The sequence below is a fragment of the Nicotiana tomentosiformis genome, chromosome 1 (assembly GCF_000390325.3).
Source record: "Nicotiana tomentosiformis chromosome 1, ASM39032v3, whole genome shotgun sequence".
NCBI classification, from domain to species: domain Eukaryota; kingdom Viridiplantae; phylum Streptophyta; class Magnoliopsida; order Solanales; family Solanaceae; genus Nicotiana; species Nicotiana tomentosiformis.
Genome location: NC_090812.1, coordinates 122350843 through 122373709, shown reverse-complemented (window position 1 = coordinate 122373709; position 22867 = coordinate 122350843). Strand labels below are relative to the sequence as shown.

The 22867-nt window shown below is 36.8% G+C and overlaps 1 protein-coding gene across 2 annotated transcripts; it reads right to left on the bottom strand.

Moving 5' to 3' along the window:
- Positions 1-4602: 4602 nt before the first annotated feature.
- Positions 4603-10667, bottom strand: LOC104117129 (monocopper oxidase-like protein SKU5). Of its 2 annotated transcripts, XM_018777946.3 has the most exons (10): positions 10018-10667; positions 8171-8280; positions 7813-8083; positions 7581-7719; positions 6575-6938; positions 5863-6228; positions 5692-5770; positions 5190-5389; positions 4885-4989; positions 4603-4820 (listed from the first exon to the last, which is right to left on the bottom strand). In XM_018777946.3, exons 1-10 carry the CDS (start codon positions 10165-10167, stop codon positions 4817-4819), a joined length of 1788 nt encoding a protein of 595 aa, XP_018633462.1. In that variant the 5' UTR covers positions 10168-10667; the 3' UTR covers positions 4603-4816. The 2 variants fall into 2 exon arrangements, with proteins under 2 accessions (XP_018633462.1, XP_070046832.1); XM_070190731.1 differs by having other exon boundaries at positions 4603-4989.
- Between the last annotated feature and the right edge of the window lie 12200 nt (positions 10668-22867).

Sequence of the window (22867 nt, the reverse complement as noted above, 5' to 3'; positions counted from 1 at the left end):
CTCCTTACCCCACCCACACTCTTAGCTTGGCTGACCAAGCCATACTGAATGCTTCTCTTAGAGATAGTAAAATCAAGCAGGCCATGTTTTCCTTTAAGCCACTGAAGGCTCCTGGGCCTGATGGTTTACACCCTATGTTTTACCAAAAGTACTGAAATGTCCTTGGGGAGAAGGTCATTTGTTACTGTAAGGAGGTGTTCCTAAGTCATGAAAAGAACACTACCTACTTATGTGTGACTCCAAAATGTGCAAATGCCATTATTCTCAAGAATTATAGACCTATTGGTTTGTCTAATACTATGTACAAACTGATTACTAAATCATAGTAAATAGAATTAAGCCTCTTCTCCCGGCTATCATTGGTACTAGTCAAGCAAGTTTCGTTTCTAATAGAAGAGCCAATGGTACTATTATTGTCCAAGAGTACATTAGTCATTTTAAGAAAATGAATGGAGAGGGGGGGGATGCAAACATGATCCTGAAGATTGATGTAGAAAAGGTTTATGACATACTTGAATGATCATTCAATAAGGAAACACTCATTACTCTCAGATTCCCTACTAACATGGTTAAGCTCAGCCTCTCCTGCATATCCTCCAGTTCCATTTTAGATCTTGTGATGGGAGATACATTGAATTCTTTACCCCTTCAAGGGGTATTAGACAAGAGGACCCCATGTCACCATACATCTTTATCATGTGCATGGAAGTGCTGTCTAGGAATATTGCATCTTAAGTCCATTCCAACAATTGGTTCTCCGTTAGGATCAATAATTCTAGGCCTAAAATCTCACATCTTTTCTTTGCTGATATTCTAACTTTGTGTGCTAAGGCCAGCAAAAAAAACTATAATACCATAATGGACACGTGGAATGACTTTAGTTGTAGATCTAGCCAAATGGTTAACTAACTCAAGCCCAAAGTCATTTTCTCCTGGAACTGCCATTCTGACAATATGGAATCTTTGGCTAACTCCATGGCCATCAAAGCTAGTAGTTCCTTTAGTAAGTACCTAGGATTTCTTATCTTCCATAATAGACCTAACAACAGGGATTTTCAGTTCATCATTGACAGTATGCACACCAAGTTAGCAGATTGAAAATGCAATTCCTCAATATGGCTGAGAGAACAACCATTGCAAAGGCATCTCTTGGTAGTATTTCTAGTTATGTTATGCAATATATTAAGCTCCCAATAGTGAAACCATATCAATTGGATCCAAAAGAATTTCATTTGGAGAACAACAATAGCCTAGAGGAAATGCATCTGGTGGGTTGGTAGACTGTTACTAAGAGTAAAACAGAAAGGGGAAAGGGTATTCAGAATACTGAATCAAAGAATAAAGCTATTTACTCAGGACTAGCCTAGAAAACGTATAATATCCAAATGCCCTTTGGGATATGGTCCTCCTTCATAAGCATTGTGTATCTAGGATTCCTAGTAGGCGCCTCTCCTCCCGGACTTGGCAGAGTATTAGGAATGAATAAAAAATGTGTACCAAGGCTACTAGGTGGGTGGTATACTCTGGCAACAGAGTCAACCCCATGAATGATAATTGGATCTCTAACATGAGACCACTTAGGGAGATTGTTTGTGTCCCCCTGAATCAGGGGCAGGATAGGCTGAAGGTTTTCTCATTTCACCTTAATGATGCATGCAACCTAGCCACCCTATCCTTCTCCCTCCCAAACACTTTCATCAGCTCCATCAACAACACTGTCATCTATACCTCTATAGACATAGTTGACAAACTTATTTGGCGCCTTACTAGTAATGGTCAGGTATCCACTAAGTTAGCCTACTCCCTCATAGAGACTCAGTTACAGTCAATTAAAAAAGCTAATGATGCCAAACATGTGATTTGGAAACGAAATGGTATGCTTCCTACTAGTCGTTACTTGCACTTACTTTTCATCAAAATAAACCATTATGCTCCTTCTGCAATAAGGAGGAGGAATCCATATCACAATTTTCTTTTCAAGTGACAATTCAATTCAATTTTGGAATGTTATTTCCCTTCACAGTGCCAACACTATTGGTATCATTGCAACTATCCCTATCACTCAATACTGGGCAGTCCTTTACTCTAAAGTAAGGAATGTTGATTTCAATAATCTTATCACATGGGGCAACCTTATTCCCTTCTACTTATGGCATATTTAGTTAATTAGGAACATTATTTTTTTTAACAACAAAAAAAAGGCTACCTCACCTAGTAACACAATAGCAAAAACAGTGGAATTCTTTCATCTAGCAGGGAACAATAGGAGTACCCCCCCCCCCCCCCCCACAACAAAAAAAATAAAAAATCAATCCATTACTGTAAAATGGGAACCACCTAACAGGGGTACCTATAAGCTCAACACTTGGGTCCAACCAGTTGGTTGATGGTAGGGGGTGTAGGTGGAGTGGTGATGAATAGTAATAGGGACTGGGTTCTTGGTTTTATGGGGGACTAGCTAACACAACCAACATGCATACAAAACTAATGACTTTTATGTAGAGATTAAAACTAGTTGTGACCAACAAGCTTACTCCCTTGAAGTAAATACAAACTCAACTGAGGTAATTAATATGATAAACATAGGGAATTATTTTTATGAGCCCTTACTTTATGAATCCAGGTCCTTGCTAGCAAGTTGGGGCATCCACAAGTAAGTCACACCTATCGAGAAGCAAATAGGGTCACTGATATACTAGCTAAGGAAGAGGCAATGAGACGGCTTTTGGACAATATATTTTTGGTAATTTCTCCGGTATTTACCAATAAAATGCTATGGACAGACATCCTAAAACTATTTTTGAAAGAAACATCTCGAATTATAATAGTATAAATGTAGCAATGGATTGCTCTTTATTTGTGAGCGTTGATAGCGCTTCACAACCCAATGTTCCTGTAATAACTAATCAATATTAGTATTTGTTTAACAAAAAAAAGACTTTAATAAAACAAATCAAATTTTGATGTATATCTTTTATCAGTCCCAATGACCTCAAATTGTATCTCCATTGATCAATGTGTTCGATCAAATGTGTAAACATGCGACAGAGCATTCAGTTCAACGACATCATAGAAATTTACCACACAACATATGTGGAATCTACTTCCATTGTTCCCTTTTTCAGTACTTGCCCTTTCCAAATTTTATATATATATATATATATATATATATATATATATATATATATATATATATATAAATAATATCTAAGTTTTTTTAAAATAAATTATATACATTCCCCCTTAAAACGCTTCCACTCCATTATTAATGCCTTCAAATAAGGGATTCAATTAAATCATTTCTTTTTTTTTCTCTCCTCTCGTCTCTCCCTCTTCTTCTAGGCGGATCGGGAAGCAAATTCTTCTTCAAATATTGTTTCGCCAAACTCTTCTTTCAATTTCTCGAAAATTCAATACAAGAATTTTGCTACCGGTACAAGAAGCCACAAGAAAAACATGAATGCATGAATGCAATCTGGAAGCAAAAATGAAGCTGCACTCGCCAGTGATACGGAACGAAAGAAATCCACACCAAAGAAATGCTTATTTTTTGTATGGTGATATTGCTTCAAAAAAGAATCTTATACAATTCATATACAATTATCATACATTTATTATACAATTTAGAAATAATTCTAATACATTTATGATACAATTGTACTATAATTCCGAACTTCTCCCTCTTCAAGCTTCAATATGAAATTCCACCTAAAACCAGCAACAAACTCCTTAAAAACTAGCACAAAACCATCAACAATGATAACGTGTATCAGTATTGTATCAGGTATTATTTCATGTAGTGATGCATCTGGTACAGTTATAATACAATTCTAATATAGTCCTGAAAGAATTCTGATACAACAGTGATACAATTATCATACAATCATGATACAAATTCTGGAACTTCTTCTTCGGGTTTCAATCTAAAACTTACATAAAACCAATACTAAACTTAATTAATCTCCCTCAAAATTGAGATATAAACTCCAAATTATATTCTCGATCGTTGGGAAGAACACCCAATCTAAATAAATTACAAATTTGTAAAATTTGAATATTGATATAATTATCATACAATCGTGATACAATTCTAAAATTATATTCTCAATATAAAATTTTACTTAAAACCAACTTTAAACTAAACCAATCTCCCTCAAAATTGAGATATAAACTCCAAGGTACATTGTCAATCATTTGCAAGAATATCCAATCCAAACAAATCACATATTCATAAAATCCGAATATTAAATTCAAAACTTCAAAGTTCTTTAACGTTGTCAATGGAAAACCATTTGTTGTTGCAATTTTAGAGATAATGTCCATGGATTTGTGTGAAGAGGGAGATTTGAATTGATTTGCATAAAAGAGAAAGAAAAAATTTAAAATCTATTTGGAAATGGGATAAAAACTTGATTTTAGTGGCTATATATCAATTGCATCCTAATGGTAAGGGATGCTCTCTTTATTAAGGTTTTGTATATAAGTAGAAAATATAGATAGAGAATATCATTTTCAAGGAACCAATAGAAGAGCGGTAACTAAATTTCTATTGTAGTATAGATAGGTAAATATGCCTTTAAAAAAAAAGACATGGGCCTAAGATGCCAAGAATAATGTTGTATAACAATTTTGACTAATATTAAACCACAGAAGAATACGAAAAATTAATTCACAGTTGACGTAAGGAATAGCTAAATATAGGGTTCAACTATAATTACACATTAGTACACGCCAAAAATCCCCAGCTAGCCCAAATAGTAATTCAGTGGCATTTTCCAACTACCATACTTTTCTGCTGCATTTTTGGTTGAATTTGCTACCTCATAAAACTTCCAATGAGCGCTACTACAAATTGATTGCTACATTTTTGGTTGAATTTGCTACCTCATAAAACTTCCAATGAGCGCTACTACAAATGCTACAAATATCAAATTGATTGGTTTTTTGGATGATGGTGCGCCAGAGAAATTTACTCTGTGAGCTTGGTCCCTGCACAAGTGAGAGATTTATGAGTGCTTAATAACTACAACGACAAAAACTTATATTTTCCCTACAGACAACAAACATTCACTCTATTCTGAAACACTCCTGTGGAAAGACAAGTTTCTAGGAAAGATTCAGTAAAGAACTGAGGAAAAAAACTGGCTAAGGTGTCATAAGAAGTGTAGCAATAGGAGGAGATAACTTACTTCTGTAAAGGTGACAGTGCACCACAATAGATGACGTTTGCTGGAAGTGGAACATCATTTTTATCTGTGGTCTCCGGATTCACAACGCTAACATAAGTTTCTTGGCCAAGGTACCACGAGTCGAGGTTTTGAGCACGTAAATTCCAAATGCCGTCATTGTCTAGGAAGACTAAAATGGCAGTCCAAGCACCTGGAAACACCTGTAAGAGAGAAAAATATCCTTTCGTTTATAAATGAATAATTTTCACAAATTAATGGCAGAAATCTTTACCAAGTATGACAAAAGTAAGACAATGAGGTGCGACCAATATTTACTTTTGACTCTAAAAGGACAAAAGTATTTTCATCTTCGCATGCTTAGGAGCAATTAGCATCTTGGGATAAATCATTATGAAAATATTTATGGGTGACGTATTAATTGGAAACAATGGACCTATTTGAGTAATATCTGTTCAACGAGATGTTGTAGGAACCCCGAGAAGAAAGTAGACAGAATTTTTACCTGGGTAGTGCATCGAGCAACACCATCCCATTTGTTGTAGGTGCTTCTACTATTCTCTGTCCAAAGCCCGTAGTCCATACTATTGTCATTTTTGAGAACAAAAAGTTAAAATGTCTGATTCCAAACTGAAAACTAGCGATAAAGAGCAACCATATGCAAATAACTACTCACCCGACAACAAAAAAGGCATAGCCGTCCAGATGATAGCTCTGAACAGTTGTATCATTGTTTTGGAATATGATTTCCACGAATGCTTTGTAAGTACCATTAATTATGGACGTATCAACTTTTGCTGGCCTGTTCATCATTTTATTGGGGAAGTCCAGCTTGAAAACGCCTGGGACGTTAAATTGCTGAGCAAGTTTTAGAGGTGTTGATGGTGCTAAGTATGAAATACCACTGAGAGTAGTGCGCCGCTTCCCCTCTATTAGCTCTGCAGGCCTATTATGAAGGACAAAGACATCAGTCACTGTGATTTCGCCATATCTGAAGGATCCTTGGGGGTTTGGCCGTGCAGCACTAGCAGAAACATTCCATCTGCAGATTGATTAATACAATAAAAGTTAGCAATAGATGCTTGAAAATCGAGAACCTCACACTTAAATCTTAAAGTTAGAGCAAAGAGCAGATATGGCTAGATAGTGATCAAGACTACACAACCTTCCTTCTGACATTAAAGCTAACATATTTCTTTATCTTTTTTATACTTTAGGGGGTAGGAGGGTAGAGGGGACAAAATATGGTTTATCTCTACTTTCAGTAACACAAGTTGACAAATTAAATAGTAGCTGATGATACACAATTTTTTGATGAGTAATGATGCACACAATTAACTTGGGGAGATCACATAATTTAACAAAGAATAACTACTAAACTCTACAACCTTATGGATCTCGCTTGACTCATTGAGAAAAATGTGTCAGATTCATTAGGAGGGTCTGGAAGAGGACCTGAAGCGGGTCCTTGTGAATTCGAGTAATGCAAGACAGCAACTCCTACCGACTTCGACCAATCAGAGGAATTAACAAAGCGTGGACTGGCAACAATGTAATAATCACTGCTTGCATTTTGATCCATTGTGACCAGGAATGAATATGATTGACCGACGTGGATATCCAAGCTTGTGTAGTTCTGTTGTACTGTGTACGAACCTTCAGTCTCCACGAGAAGAAGGTTATGGTTTTGGATTCTGAAATTCAAGCTAGTTGAAACACCAACATTGTGTACTCGAAGCCGATACGTTTTGCCTGTCATATGTATATGACAAAAGACATTTGTGATAAAAAAGAGTTGCAGTATATATAACTGAATGAAAATTTTGGGCCGGTAATACATTACTGCCCAATGAACTACTAAGAGACACCATTCAGTACAAACACACGGTCAAAACAAGCGAGGAGTTTTTCAATTCCCCTCACTTGAGCCAAGTACAAGGTCTCCCCCACAAAAACAATTACAGTCAATTGACTCGGTTTCTTATCAAGGATTCCCCCAAACTGTGATCCTCAAATGTAAATGAAGCCTTGTGCACATATGCTCAACCTTTAGTAAAGATGCACATTTTTAGGTCAAAATGATTATTAGGCAAAGTATTCCTTTAGATCGATTAGATGTAGAAGTAAATAATTTAACAGCCTTGCTAAATCCAAAGCAACAGATTTTTGTGCAAGTAATCTAACAAAAGCCATAAGCTCCAGTGATGAGAATGACAGTAGCATCTGAACTTCAACCTTTATAATGCATTTCTAATAATCCTCCATCATAATACTTGTTTAAACTTGAAATGGAAATACCATGCAATGGAATGGAATAATGTAAAGGTACTAAAATTTGGCGATGTACTGGAACCATACAGGTAAAGCCCCAACGAGAAGGAAGAATATAATTACCTGGTTCTACATTCACTGACTGGTAGGCTATATCACCTGATACACGGGCATTATCGTAACGGTAAGGACCTAGCCCATTGAATAGTATACCGTCAGGAGCTCCAAGGCCAACTCCGTTTTCAATGTCTCGTCTGAGTTCCTAATGCCCCAAAGCATTTATAGTGAGCCACTAAATTTTCAAGGATCTACTTTCAACAAAAAACGGGCTGACCAGTTAAAGTTTGCAACTAACCTTATGACTCTTTATAAACCAGTCACTAATAAAGAGTGTGATGTCCCCATCTGGTGTTGCAAACGGCAAAGAAATGATCTTTCTGTTGTTTATAGTGATCCCTCCATATCCACCAGCAGCTCTCTGGAAACTTAGGGAAGGGAAATAAAAGAAACTGCCAATCTGGTCTTTAACTTGAAACTCGTATGTCCAATTCCAGCCAGCAGGAATGGGACAATTCGTGCCAGATACACCATCTTGCCATGAATCCTTTCTCTGCTGGATGCCATTCCTGCACTTAATTACCATATTTATGTTCATCGCAGCATTTAGGTTTGTGCATACCTATAAATTTATCATAGTGGGTTTTATGATTTACCATGTAAGAAGCATAGGTTCATCAAGATCATTTTTGACATTGACAACCACATTCCAGTTAGTAGTGACATTGAGAATTGGTCCTGGAAATTGACCGTTTATTCCAATCACCTGAAAAGATATAAATGTTCATATATCAGCACTAACGTTGTCACTTTAAGAGTAAGATGAAGCTTGAAATGTGGTGCAGTAAATAATCCTAAAGAAAAAGATATAACGTTGATTTCATAACTGTGTCCCATAATAAGGAATCAGAAAAGGGAACAACCAGAGTATAAGACAGGTTATGAAGATTGGGGAAGAATAAGTCAACCAAAGTGTTCTGAGCCTAGTTGTTGGAACATGATTTGAAGCAAGATATGAGATGTTGAAGAACATCCACTACAATCCAACATTTAGTCTTCAAACCATAGATTGTTGAAACAACATGTTGGAAACTAGACACTGACCGTGAAAATAAAAGTAGCACTTATCAGCCAAACAGTTCCTTACAACGTGTCACCACTCATGACAGTCAAAATCGTAAGCTAAACAGATTTGCACATACTACTATAGCAGCGCATATAAATTGGAATTAGATATTGATTAATAATAGAATCATAAGTCTTTGCAAGGAAATCACGGAAAGGAGTAACTGATCACTGATCCCCCAAAGAACCCCTAGGATGTTCTTCGAAGTCAAGCAGAAGAATTATTAGCTTCCAATTCTTCCAACCCCAGAAATCCCAACTAGCATTAAGGCATATTTAACATAGTATCCAGCATGGAGTTGACAAATGATATGAAGTAAAAGTCATAGGTCATAGGTGCAGTTCAAACTCAACGGCTCTAAGGACTTCAAAGTAAAATGGTGTGGTTCAATTATTGATATAACTCAGTCCTGAAGTTGAAGAAGGGAACCTTCAAAAGCATGGGCAGAGCTAAGGGGGGAAGGGGTTCAGCCGAACCCTTCGTCGGAAAATTACATTGTGTATATAAGCAGAGGCAGATGCAGCCTTATAGCACTAAGTTCATATGAACCCAGTACTTTCGATGAAGTATAAATTTATATATAAAAGTTCATTAAAAATTGCAACAAGTATAGGTCTGAACCCGTAATTTTAAAATATAGTAAGTTCAATGCTAAGAATCTTAAATGTTGAACTCATAGAGTTTAAATCCTGGATCCGCCTTGGTATATAAGATCAAACTTTATTATGAACTCCTTTATCAGAAAATTACACTATGTATAAAGGTCAAATTTTATTTTTATGTCTCTTTATTAGATGATGAATCTCCTTAGTTTCTTTGCATGTTTACTCTTTTTATTTTCTGAATTCCCATAGTGAAAATCTTGCCTCCGCCACTGTTATCAGAGAATGGGCAGGAAATTTAAGCTAAATATTTGATACACTATAATGTTGCCCTTTATGGCCAAACGAACATCCTTATAAACATATTCTACTCATTTAATCAGGTAGCTTTACACTATCAAGATAATGCATTTTAGTCACAAGTCTTGCAGAATACACTATTTGCAGCTGTTCAGCAGAATCCAAGTTACCATCGCAACCAAAGCCTTTGCTTTGCGGTGCAAATTTCCCATTTAACCCATCAATTTTGAAGACCCTGGCTTGAAATAGTGAAAGTTCTATACATGTTAAAGCTGGGATTTGCACTCTAATTGAAGGAATAATTTCAACTCTCCTCCACCCCAAGAATGAATTTAAGCATTATGCGTAGAAACGACGGAAACAGAGTAACATAACTAAATATTACTATAGTAGTAAATTAGAAGCTTATCAGAAGTAAAGATCTGATTTTTAAGCAGAAACAACATATGGGTAGAATCAAGATCAGAGGAAGAACCTGCTGCTTAACTCCAAGAGGAGAAGCTGTGATGTAGGAAACTGTCCAGTCATAATATATATAAGGGTCTCCCGCTAAACAAACTGTTACCAAGCAGAGAAGCAAACTCAAGAAAGAGAAACAGAAATAATTTGGTAATCCAGAGAACATTTGATAGCGACTCCAACCGTAGCTTTCTTGTTATCTGGTAATTGTTGTAATGCAATGTGAAGAAATAGAAAGAAATGGGGGCAACCGTAGCTTTGGGATCTTGAATTGTAACTTTAGAATTTGCTGCCTCTGGTTTCAGTATGAATTGTTGAGCGCACAATAAAGTGCAGACACTGTGGACACAGAGTACTATGGAGAAAAGCACATGTGATGGTAGCCTGAGGTTTTGAGGAAGACAGCTTGGATGTCTGAAAGGGTAATGTTAGGGCCCCACCTTTTATTTCTTGGAATCTGGATTCTGGAATATGAAATGGAGAACTTTGACAAAAAATATTGAATGGCTGATTAGATTTTTGAACTTGCTAATTTTGTGATTCTCCCCTTCAAAAAAATTTCAAACACCAAAAGGAAGTCCAAGTACTTTAGCAAAGGATTTTCAAAAAAGGTACCAACTCTCCTTTGAATGACTTTTCCTAAAGAGGAAAACAATTTACTACCCTAGGTCTCGCTGATCATTTGATGTCACCAATACACTCGTACATGTTCTATAGAAATTGCTTGCTCCATATAAAAAGATCCTGTTTAGATTGGTTTTAAAAAAGTTACTTTTCCAAAAAGTTAACTTATTGCTTTTGACTTGTTTTAAATATTTTTTAACTTTGTCAAACACTGAAAAAAACTAAAAAGAGCTTAAAAACTGATAAAAACTCGAAGGACCAAAACTTTTTATCAAAAGGAATATTCATCAAGTCGCATTCACAAGAAACACATCAACAAGAGTTTACAATGACCATGCATGATAAAGACTCTAACTTTATACCAAACCGGCACTAATCAAGTGTCACAAACTTTGCACGTACACTACTGGGGGATTTTGGTATTTAATGACTATAAAGGGACGGATCCATATCCACATGCAAATAGGAACGTAAATTCATACACTCAACAAGACCGTGAATTCACACACCCTAACTGATACCTCAAAACAGGAATGTGATTCACATTCTCTAACAACTCAACGACTCATAACAGCCTCACATACTTGAGTCGATTCTCTTGACAATCCCTCTAACACGCCTTTTGCGAAAACACGCAACGGCGGATCGAGGTAGGGAAAAATCCGTATGATATTCGTGAGAAAGATTACATTGTACTTCCTTAGAATCGCAAATCCCACGTTGCTATAGTATTAAATAGACTTTGTATGACATGCTTAAGGCAATCACGTTACTATTGCAATAATACCTTTCCTGAAGCTTTCTTCTTTAAAATGAGCAATTCAATTGTGAATTAGAAAGGTTATCTTTAACTTTTAGGTGGGTCCCATGTTAGGGGTGACTAAGACACCAATTTCTCTTAAAGTGTCACATTACTTTATGACTTAAGAGTCATATTTAACTAATGCATTCGGCTTCCACGTTGGGGCCCTTTAGATTTTATCCACAATTTCTTAATTACATGATTAATCTTCCATTAAATTAATAATTAACCAATCACCCACATAATTAAGAATTATATCTAATTACTTAAAATACTACTCACTTTTAACACACTTTATACATCTTACTATCATGGTCATGTGGTACCTTATATGGCACTAGTCCATAAATACGGAATATTATAGCTTGGACCGTATTTTATCTCAAAATGGCAACCTTTAACGAAACTCTTTTTATTTGATTCATTTACCTTCTAACTTTCACGAATTTACTTATCACTTGTTTGAAATAGCATAATACTTATAATCTCAAAATAATCTCATTCCCGAACTTACATTGATTAACTTACGACCAAACTTTAACGTACGTTTTGAAAATACGGGATGTAACATCTCATTTCCGAGCTTATATCAATTTATTTATGGAGTACTTTCACGTACGACAACATGGGGTGTAACATCATTCCACTCTTTGGAACATTTGTCCTCGAATGTTGACTGATGCACTTATCATTCTCATAACCCATAGCTCTTGTAAATACTTTAATACTCTCCTTGCCATTTAGGCAACTGTTCTGTGAATAAATCCAAAGGACAGGGCATTCCCCCTTTTAGGCCTCTTTCTTACACCACGACTTGTGGTCGGAATCTTTTCAATTTTGTAACTGTTGCTACCTTCTATCATGCAGCCTGTACCACTTTTTTCTTGTATGGGCGCCTATGCGACTCTTCCCTCCAGCTTTTTCCTCCAGTTTTTAGCCAATCTCTAGGCCTCACTTTGTAAACATATACAGAGCTTGACAAGATGCCCCTCTAGGCATCTATAGGTATACTGAAATTCTTCGCTCGGTACTTTGTTGAACTTACGAATATTGTTATATTTTATTTCATAGACCCGGTTATCCATCTGTTGTTGATTCACCTCAATATTGATCTACAATCTACCACTGATAACTTAAAACCTCTTACGTAATCACTAGGGCTCACGTTGTATCGTGGAACATTTGAAGTGATTTTTCCTGATCCACCTGGGGGCGATACAATACTATACTTTCATAATCGTATTTCATAGCATCCCAATATGATTTACTTTACGTGGGTATTTTAATCCTGTACAATTCATGAAATCATTACTCAATCGAAGGCCCAAACGTCATCCTTTATCTATCATAATTACACCCTCATTCTACTACCATGACATCATTCCATCTCTTTCAAATGCTATTAGTCTTAGACTCCTTTGAGTTTATTCAAGCTTATACTGAGCTTTCTATAACTTAGAGAGACCATTAGCTCTCTTGTTTCCATGGGCTTAATCCCGTGAACTTATCCATTCCCATCACTTTCTCACTCGCTTTTTCTTATCCTTACTCCTGTCTTCCTAAAACCTTGTCGCTCTACCATACTTTAGCTTGCGACCTACACATATCTATTTATACTACTTGCAACCTTCCTTCAACTTGCTTGCACCATAGATTTCCTTATATTATTCTGGAACAACAAGCGAGACATCACATCGTCTCTAACTCTTCTTTACTCTCATGACTAGGCCTCTCGATACCTAGAAACCATAGGCTGGAAGATATGCCACTGATGACGTCGCTACCATTCCTGGATACTGAATCCCAGTGCTTCTAACCTTCTATCTGCAGTATGGATTATTCACAACCTTCTGCATTTGAGTATCTCGTACATTGTTCACCTTTACCTTACTTACCTTAAAATCTCGCATCACATCTTCTATCTCTTTCATAACCTCCCTTCCACATAGGTATAATTCATATCCACAACTTGAAGCTCTTTTATAATACTTGCACCTCTAGTGCAAATACAATCTGGTGGGAGCTTTATACTGACTTCTTATGAGACTGGTACTTAACTAACTGGCTCTATCGTAGGGCCGTTATAGAATATGGTTGTTGTACTATCTCTCTTGTACCTCTAATATTAAGGGTGATTCTGCAATATTCTTAATCACGAGGTCTATGATTTTCTGGGTCAAATAATCAGACTCCTGATTTACTTAGTTAATGTAACTCTTTTTCCTCTGATCAACCTTTATGTAGGCTTAAGCTATCTTCCGATCTGCGGCTCATGGTATTAGTTATTAATTTAGCCTTTCATAGACGCTATGGAATATTCGTGATACCATCATCTAACAATTCAATCCCTTGTCTATGACCTGGACTCAATTCTTTCTTTTAACTTATACCAGAGTCTTCTACAGCTGTATGATTGTCAACATATATGCTGCATGGATAATACTCTGAACTCTTAAGTGCGTTCATAACGTAATTAACTCTGGATCATTTATCGAATAATTTCTTTCGTTCCTTCTCAGATTTCTTTAAACGTAAGTTATTCCCTTTCCTGGTCTTTCTGCCCCTTGTTGCATGCATACTTAGCTTATCTTAGTTTCCACGTATGCCAAAGTTTTCGTGCAACTCATATGATCTCGAATATTACTTTTGATTTTTTTCTTCCCATTCATTAGCCACGGTAGGTGTCACTTTCTTATGGAGTGCATACAATGTTGTAGTGAGACTGTTGTTACAAGACCATTTCTTCTTTAGGTCACTGCGCTTAGTTTGAAGCCTTCTTCCTTATTTCCCCAGCTAGTCTTTCATTGTAATACTTAGGGAGGACCCTCTGACTCTTGTAAAGCCACGAGCTTATTACATCGAATACTCGATGGAATTTTTGATGTTCTTCCTCACCTCTAATTATCTGTAGTTACTTACCTCCACACTCATGTGCTCGTACGGTTGCTTCTGAACTAGTATTTTGACTGTCTTCCCAGTGGCACTCTTTTTTTTTTGTAACACTCATACGGTACCTTTAACTACCCCAACTCCTATCTGAATATTTTTCAAGTATTTCAATGTCATATCTACGAGGTTGAATTCATTATATTGGGTTTTACTATGTTTATCTTGCACGATCGGCTAATTTATCTGTGTCCTCTTGTCTAGCCATTAACTAGGCTCTTCCTGAGCCAATTACTAACTACTCGTTGGCCCATTCTCATATCAATATTCTGCGTAATCTTTCATGGGTTATTTCCTTTGTCTTAACTTACCTCTCGCACTGGCTCCTTATTTATCAATAACATCCCAGGCAGGAATCCTTACTTCCTTTCCTTGACGTCGTGCTTGCATAATGTTCTGGAATCGTAGCATACCTATAGGATTCAGATAAGTGTAGTCTCATCCCTTTCTCATTTTTAGCGCATTCTTCCTTTGCCATTCCATCATTACTAGAACCACTTAATTCTGACTTAATACCATATCACTTCATATTCCCCCCTTTAGGGGAGTACTAAGATTTAGTGTTACAACGAGCTACTTATAGATGTTTTACCTCTTCATATTTGGCGTCTTTTCACATCATCGATGACCCTTACTCGCCTTGCGGTAATCCTTTTGGACCAAGGATAACAAATTTCTTTACTCGCGAGGGTGACACTTAGTGTAACTGGCACACACAGTCCCCTACGCTTAACTTTGCTCACATTGCTTGCTTTAGGGAAGCGTCTTCCTGAATGACCTTTAAGGGTTATTCTTCTGTCGTTCATTCTATTATTGCCGGAACGCAATCTCTGAATCTCCCATGATGCCGACTATTATCAAATCACTCAGTCCCTAATTCATGTTTAGTTTATCTTGTTTACCAGTCCATACTAATTTTTATTACCCTGGGGTCTAACTTTTCCTTCTGGTAGTCGCGTTGGAGTCACGAACTTATTTCTCGAAATGAGGATATGACTTTTATGGCCTATACTCTTTTGTTGTCTCAAGGCTTGTCACCTCTTATCTTTTCCTTCACTTGACTATAGACTCTGTAATACTGTCATCTTTTTGATCTACCGTTGTCATCCATGTATCACATCTTACTCATAATGCTTCATTAACTCTTCTCTTATTTCCCTACTAATATTTTTGTCTATCACTTTATTCTGAAAACTCGAACAAGACATTCTTTTGCTTTTAGCTCCCCTTGCTCCATCTACTGGCTCTTCGGGTTGCTTAACATTCTTTCTCTACTAGGGATGAGAGCCACACTAAGATAATATTTATCCCTTCAAGGCTTTCAGTGCCTATCTTTGTAGTACTCATATCTAGCTGTACTATTTTAGAGTGCACCATCTGGGTGTCTCACAAGGAGATCTATTAGCACATTTGCAATATCCTTCAGAAATGTCAGCTAACGCTAACAATCCATCCACCATTTTGGGTTACCCTAACCCCAGCTAGATCCTGATATCCTGCCTTCTCTTATACTACTTCTGTTAGCCCCCATATAGCATAAATGAGATGGGTGTGGCCAATTGTACATACCTCTGTTATTGTTGAAGGTAACTCAAAAGGCTTATATTCCTCTGCCTGAATTGTAAATACTGATAATCTTCATTAGCTGAGTACCTCGTACCCTTTTTCATCTTGCTTATTTTACTTATTAAAATTTGTATCTATCTTCTGAATCTCTCATTGCCTTTCACCATAGGGGTGGATAGATATTCTTGCCTTAAGGCTCCTTATCAAGAAGCTTACACGTTTTAGTATACACATGTTCTGCTAAAGACCTCACATTTATCCATCATAAGAATGACGAAATCTAGTTCCTCTGACTCAATTCTTCCACAGCTACATTCAATTTCTTACCAACTGTCTTTCTGGATGTAGACATCGTCGTATTATAAATAAGATAGAGTTTAGGAAGTTGAGTTCTTACAACCGAGCTCTACCACACGATCTAGAGTAAGAAGAAAGAGTGACAGTCCTAAATGCCCTGTAGCCTCCTACTTATAAGTGTGGTGCACAACACACCCATAAACAAGACTCTACTAGCCACTGCTTGTAGACTCCCTAGGACAGAACTGCTCTGATACCACTTTTGTCACGACCCAAACCGATGGGCCGCGACGGGCACCCGGTGCCTTACTCAACCGAGTACCAACGTTACATATCCTTCTTATCGTACTGTCATTGGCAGATGGGCCAAACGGGGTATCATGGGATAACCAGAATAAACATAAGGGAATACTAAATATAAGATGACCCAATCTGATACAAAAACTTATACATTTGACATACGGGCCTATAAGACCAAAATGGTCCTTCGTACACTGAACATAGGCCGACAAGGCCATACAATCTTTTACGTACATGACATATGTCTACAAGACTCTACGAGTATATAAATATCATAATGGTTGGGACAGAGTCCCGCCATACCAATCAACACATGTCCTAGTCATACTGACCAAATAGCAACTCCGGATCAAATAAAGCACACTGACACCTTCCGCTAAGCTGATAGCCTACTTGGAGGACTCTCAACCTGTCTAATGGGACCTGCGGGCATGAAACGTTGCATCCCCAGGCAAAAGGGACACCAGTACAAATAAAGTACTGAGTATGTAAGGAATGAACATCAGTAAATAAAAGTGATGAGAGAAACATGGAGGAAAGAACTCGACATGCCATGCATATGCGTATAAATGCCATACCATGCATAGGTATATGCGTTCATAACATCATCAAGCCTCTGAGGGCATCCCATCATATCATCTCGGCCACTGCGGGCAAATCATCAACGTATACCAGCTGATCAGGTGGTGGTGCGTATATAACGCCATAACCTTTTCCCATATCCCATATACATATAATATATGCGTATATAACTCCATCTGGTCATGGGTCAATGTACATGTATAAATGCATGAAATGCATAAGAAATACGTTAATAATATCTCTCGGAATATCCTAAAATCAATATGCCTTTCGGATAAACTTTATCAAATACGTATTTTTCTAAGACCCATGAACAGATGATAGAATAATAAGACACATGGGAAATCAAGAATATAGACACCCCTAGTATTTCTATGAATAGAGTCACTTATGAAAGTTGCGTATTTTGCTAGTTTTATTTGTATCATTTGGATCATGCCAAAAGGAAAGAAGGGATATCCTTCACATACCTGAGTCGATTCTCTTGACAATCCCTCTAACACGTCTTTTGCGAAAACACGCAACAGCGGATCGAGGTAGGGAAAAATATGTATGATATTCTTGAGAAAGATTGCACTGTACTTTCTTAAAATCGCAAATCCCATGTTGCTATAGTATTAAATAGTCTTCGTATGACATGCTTGAGGCAATTACGTTGCTATTGCAACAATACCTTTGCTGAAGCTTTCTTCTTTAAGATGAGCAACTCAATTGTGAATTAGAAAGGTTGTCTTTAACCTTTAGGTGGGTCCCACGTTAGGGGGTGACTAAGCCACCAATTTCTCATAAAGTGCCACATTACTTTATGACTTAAGAGTCATATTACATGGTTAATCTCCCATTAAATCAATTATTAACCAATTATCCACATAATTAAGAATTATATCTAATTACTTAAAATACTACTCACTTTTAACACACTTTATACATCTTACTATCATGGTCATGTGGTACTTTGTATAGCACTAGTCCATAAATATAGGGTATTATATTTTGGACCGTATTTTATCTCAAAATGATAACCTTCAACGAAACTCTTTTTCTTTGATTCGTTTACCCTCTAACTTTCATAAATTTACTTGTCACTTGTTTGAAATAGCATAATAGTTATAATCTCAAAATAATCTGATTCTCAAACTTACGCCGATTAACGTACACTTTAAAAATGTGGGATGTAATATCTCATTTTCGAGCTTATATTAATTTACTTATGGCGTACTTTCACGTACAAAAACATGGGGTGTAACAGTATCAACCATAGATTTAGGCTAGATTTACTTACCTCAAACTTGTAGATAAAATCCTAACTTTAAACCTCTCAAAACTGAGCTCCAAAATTTAGGAAATAAAATAAAAATCACAAAACTCATTCTTAAATAGTCTGTCAAAAAATTTGTCGAGCTAGTCTACGTTCCGCATACCGGTTCTGCGATTCGCAAATTGGGTTGCAGATCGGATCAGTCAATAGCTTCAAGCTTAGCTGCCCAATGAATCGCAGACCAGGTCTACGGTCTTCATACCTGGTCGCAGATCGGACCTGTCAGTTTTCAAAGCTTCTAAAACTTACTACAATTGCGTCAAAACTCATTTGAGCATTCCATGACCCCTCCAAGCCATCCGACAAGTTCAAATGCCCTATATGGATTTATCCAACAGCTCAAAACGCGTACAGAAGAATCACAACCAAGAATCAAGGTCTAAATCAACTTATAAACTTCTCAAACACCTTCAAGTTCCGACTTGCATTTATAAAGTCGAATTGCACCCAAGACTCTCGAGCCCCAATTCGAGCATCATTGCAAGTTTAAAAGTATCATATGAACCTATTGAGACCTTCAAATCATAAATCTACACTTGTTTACTCAAAATATTGGCTTTGATCAACTCTCTTAACTTAAGCTTATTGTTACAACCAAGGGTGTGTTTGGTACGAAGGAAAATGTTTTCCTAAAAAATATTTTCTTGGAAAATGAATGGTGTTATCACTTATTTTCCCATGTTTGGTTGGTGAGTGAATTGTTTTTAGTGTTTGGTTAGAGAGTAAAAAATTATGCTACTCTCCTCACCCCCACCCTCCCCCCACTTTCCATGTTTGATGTGCTCTCCCCCCCCCCCCCCCAACGGTAACAATTATTCAACGTTTCCATAACTCTATTTTCCTTCAAGAATTCAACTATTCTTATAAAGAATTACATAAGCCTAAATGAACTAATATGTTGATATACTTTTTCACACAAGAACGTTGAAATTTGAGCTCCATAACTAAAAAATACTCTTTTTCTTATTGAAACAAAATAAAAATACTCTTTCTACAATTTGAAAAGAAAGTACTCATTTTGTTGAAAAGAAAAAAAATATTTTTTCTACATCATGAAAAGAAAATACTGATTTTGTTGAAATGAAAGAAAATACTTTTTACTATATTTTATTGAAACGAAAGAAAATACTTTTTCTACATCATGAAAAGAAAAAACTCATTTTGTTAAAATGAAAGAAAATACTTTTTCTACATCATAAAAAGAAAGTACTTTTTTATTGAACTGAAAGAAAATACTTTTTTACATCATAAAAAAAAAATACTCATTTTACTACAATGAAAAAAAGTACTCTATCCACAACATGAAAAGAATGTACTTTTAATAATATTTCTATTAAGGGTGGGTGGTGGGTGTGGAGGGTAGGGTGGGGTTGGGGGTTGGGTAGGGAGGTAGAGGTGAGGGTGGATGTGGGTAGGGGTAGGGGTGGGTAGTGGGGTAGGGAGTGGATTGGTGGGGGTTGGTAGGGATGAGGAATAGGGTGGGGAAGATTGAAAATGAGTTTTGGAAAATATTTTTTCTTCTCTTGATAGAGAAAATATTTTCCTCCAATTGGAGAAAAATGAGTTCATGAGGAAAATGTTTTCTAAAACATTTAAGCCAACCAAACATAGAAAAATTGAAAAATATTTTCCTTCATACCAAACACACCCCAAGTGTCCTAAAATGCTCCCAAACCTCTTATCACCAAATGAACCTACAAAAAGTCTCAAATAGAGAAAATGGGTTCTAAAACTCAAAATAAATGGTTGGGTCATTATATTCTTTGCTTCTTAAATAAGCGTTCATCCTCGAACGAGTTTAGACATATAGCTGAGCTATCAAAAAATCATGGATATCTGCTTTGCCTATTTGACTTGGTCTCCTAAGTAGCCTCTTTGCTTGGTTGACCATTCCAAAACACTTTCACCAAAAAAGATCTCTTTTGACCTTAGCTTCTGGACATATCTATCCAAAATAGCTACCAACTCTTCTTCATAGGCCAAGTTTTTATCCAAATACACATATGCGATTGCGACTCCCACAACGCATTCGTGAAAAATAAACCCATTGCCTTAAAAAATCCTTCTACGCGATCGCGACCCTATGCCACGTGGTTGCAATTCATACCCCTGACAGCAGATATCAACTGTTGCAACAAGCCTAAATATAATTTGAAACTATCCCGCAACTCACACGAGCCCCCGAGACCTCTCTAAATCATCCTGGCAAGTCCATATGTCCTCCACGAACTTGTCCAAAAGCTAAAAATACAAACAACAACATTAAAACTAAAAATCAAAGATCAAATCAAATCATGAAACTCTCTAAAGTTCATAAATTCTAACTTTTCAAAGACTCATATAAATCATACCCGAGCCCCTCAAGTGCTCAACCAAACATCTGTACTAGCCAAAATTACCTTACGAATCTATTGGAACCTTCAAAATACTAATCTGAGGTCGTTAACTCATAATGTAGGCTTTGGCCAACTCTTCCAACTTAAAACTTCAAAATAGAAACTAAGTGTTCCAAAACACTCTCGATCCTCTCAGTACTCGAACCATCCTACCCACAAGTCATAAAACGTCAAATGGACCTATAGGGAGTCTCGAATAGAGGAATGTGATCCTAGAACTTAAAATAACTAGTCAGGTTATTAAATTCTCCACCTTGTTAATAAATGTTCTGCAATAACCCAGCTTATTATTTTAAGAATTTATCCCTCGTTCAGCGACTTAAGATCTCGAACAGCTTCGTAATACGTATTATGACTTGTGTTTGTGGTCGAGTTTGGTTTTCGGACGATTCAGGATCAAATTGGAAGAACAATTCTTATTTAAGAAGCTTAAAAAATGAGTTGACCGGAGAGTTGACTTTTGAGAAAAAGACTCCGAAATGGAATTTTGATGGTCCCAATAGCTCCGTATCGTGATTTGTACTTAGGAGTGTGTCCGGATATTTATTTGGAAGTTCATAGTTGATTTTGGCTTGAAATGACAAAAGTTTAAAATTTAAGGTTTGGATGTTTGACTAGGAGTTGACTTTGATGATATCGGGGTCAAAATATGATTTCGAGAGTTGGATTAGCTTTGTTATTTCATTTGTAACTTGTATGCAAAATTTGACGTCATTCCGGGTTAATTTGATATGTTTCGGGACGAGGTTTGAAAGTTGGAATATTTGAAAATTTATGAGTTCAATTTGTGGTGCGATTTGTAGTTTCAATATTATTTGAGGCCTCGAGCAGGTTCGCATTATATTTCAGGACTTGTTGGTATATTTGGTTGAGGTCCCGAGTGGCTCGGGTGAGTTTCAGGTTGAGTTTGGAACGAGTTTGGGCGTTTCGACACTCTAATGATGTTCTGGAATAGTTGAAGTGCGGAGGGCACATTTTGGAGTGCGTATGTGCTACCGTAAACTCCCAAAGTACGGAGGCAATGGAAATTGTGCAGATCGCAGTTGAAAATGTGCGGACTGCAGTTGAAATTATGCGGTCCGCAGAATTCTTCTCGCGGCCGCAGAAAGGAGATTCTGCAGATTCGATGGTTCGACTTCGGGAGCTTATATCTTTTGATCTATAAAGAATTTGGAAATTATCCAAAAATGAAACTTGTAGCTCTTTGAGTGTCGTTTTCATAAAGTTAAACCTATCAACTTTTGGACATTTGTACCGAAAGTTATTGTCAATTTACTGAAACTTGGTAGTGTAATGGCTGCTGAAGTGCGGCCACACAATTTGGATTGCGGCCGCAGAGACCTTAAATTTGCGGACCGCACAAAATAATGTGCGGTCAGCACTTTGGAAGTCAGATGTGGTACCATATAAACGAGGTTTTCATCTCATTTTTTATTTTCGGACTTTGGGAGCTCGGTTTGTGGCGATTTTTCGTGGGATTTTCAAGAAAATCATTGGGGTAAGTGATTCTAACTCGGATTAGGTTAATATACATGAATATATCATTATTTTCATTATTTAATTAGTATTTGGAGATAGAACTATAGGGAAAATTGTAAAAATTTCATAAAATAATTTTTGGGATTTGAATGTCGATTCGGAGTCAGATTTGAGTGAAACTAGTATGGTTGGACTCGTAACGGAATGGGTGTTCGGATTTCATAAAAAGTTTGTCGGGTTCCGGGAGGTGGGCCTCGCGTTGACTTTTTGTTGACTTTTTAATGTAAAATTTTAAGTTGACGTTTTATTATCCGAAATTATTTTCGATGAATTTTAATGAAGTTATACAATTAATTTGGTTAGATTTGAGCTGTCCGGCGATTTGGGATTATCGGCCTAACTTCAAAAAGGTAAGTATCTTGCTTAACCTTGAGTGAGGAAAATTCCCCTTAGGCATTGAGTCGTATGTCGAAATTCTGTGATTGAAAACCCTATACGCGAGGTGACGAGTACGTACTTGGTTTATATGTGCAAATTATATCGGTTTAAATTCGTA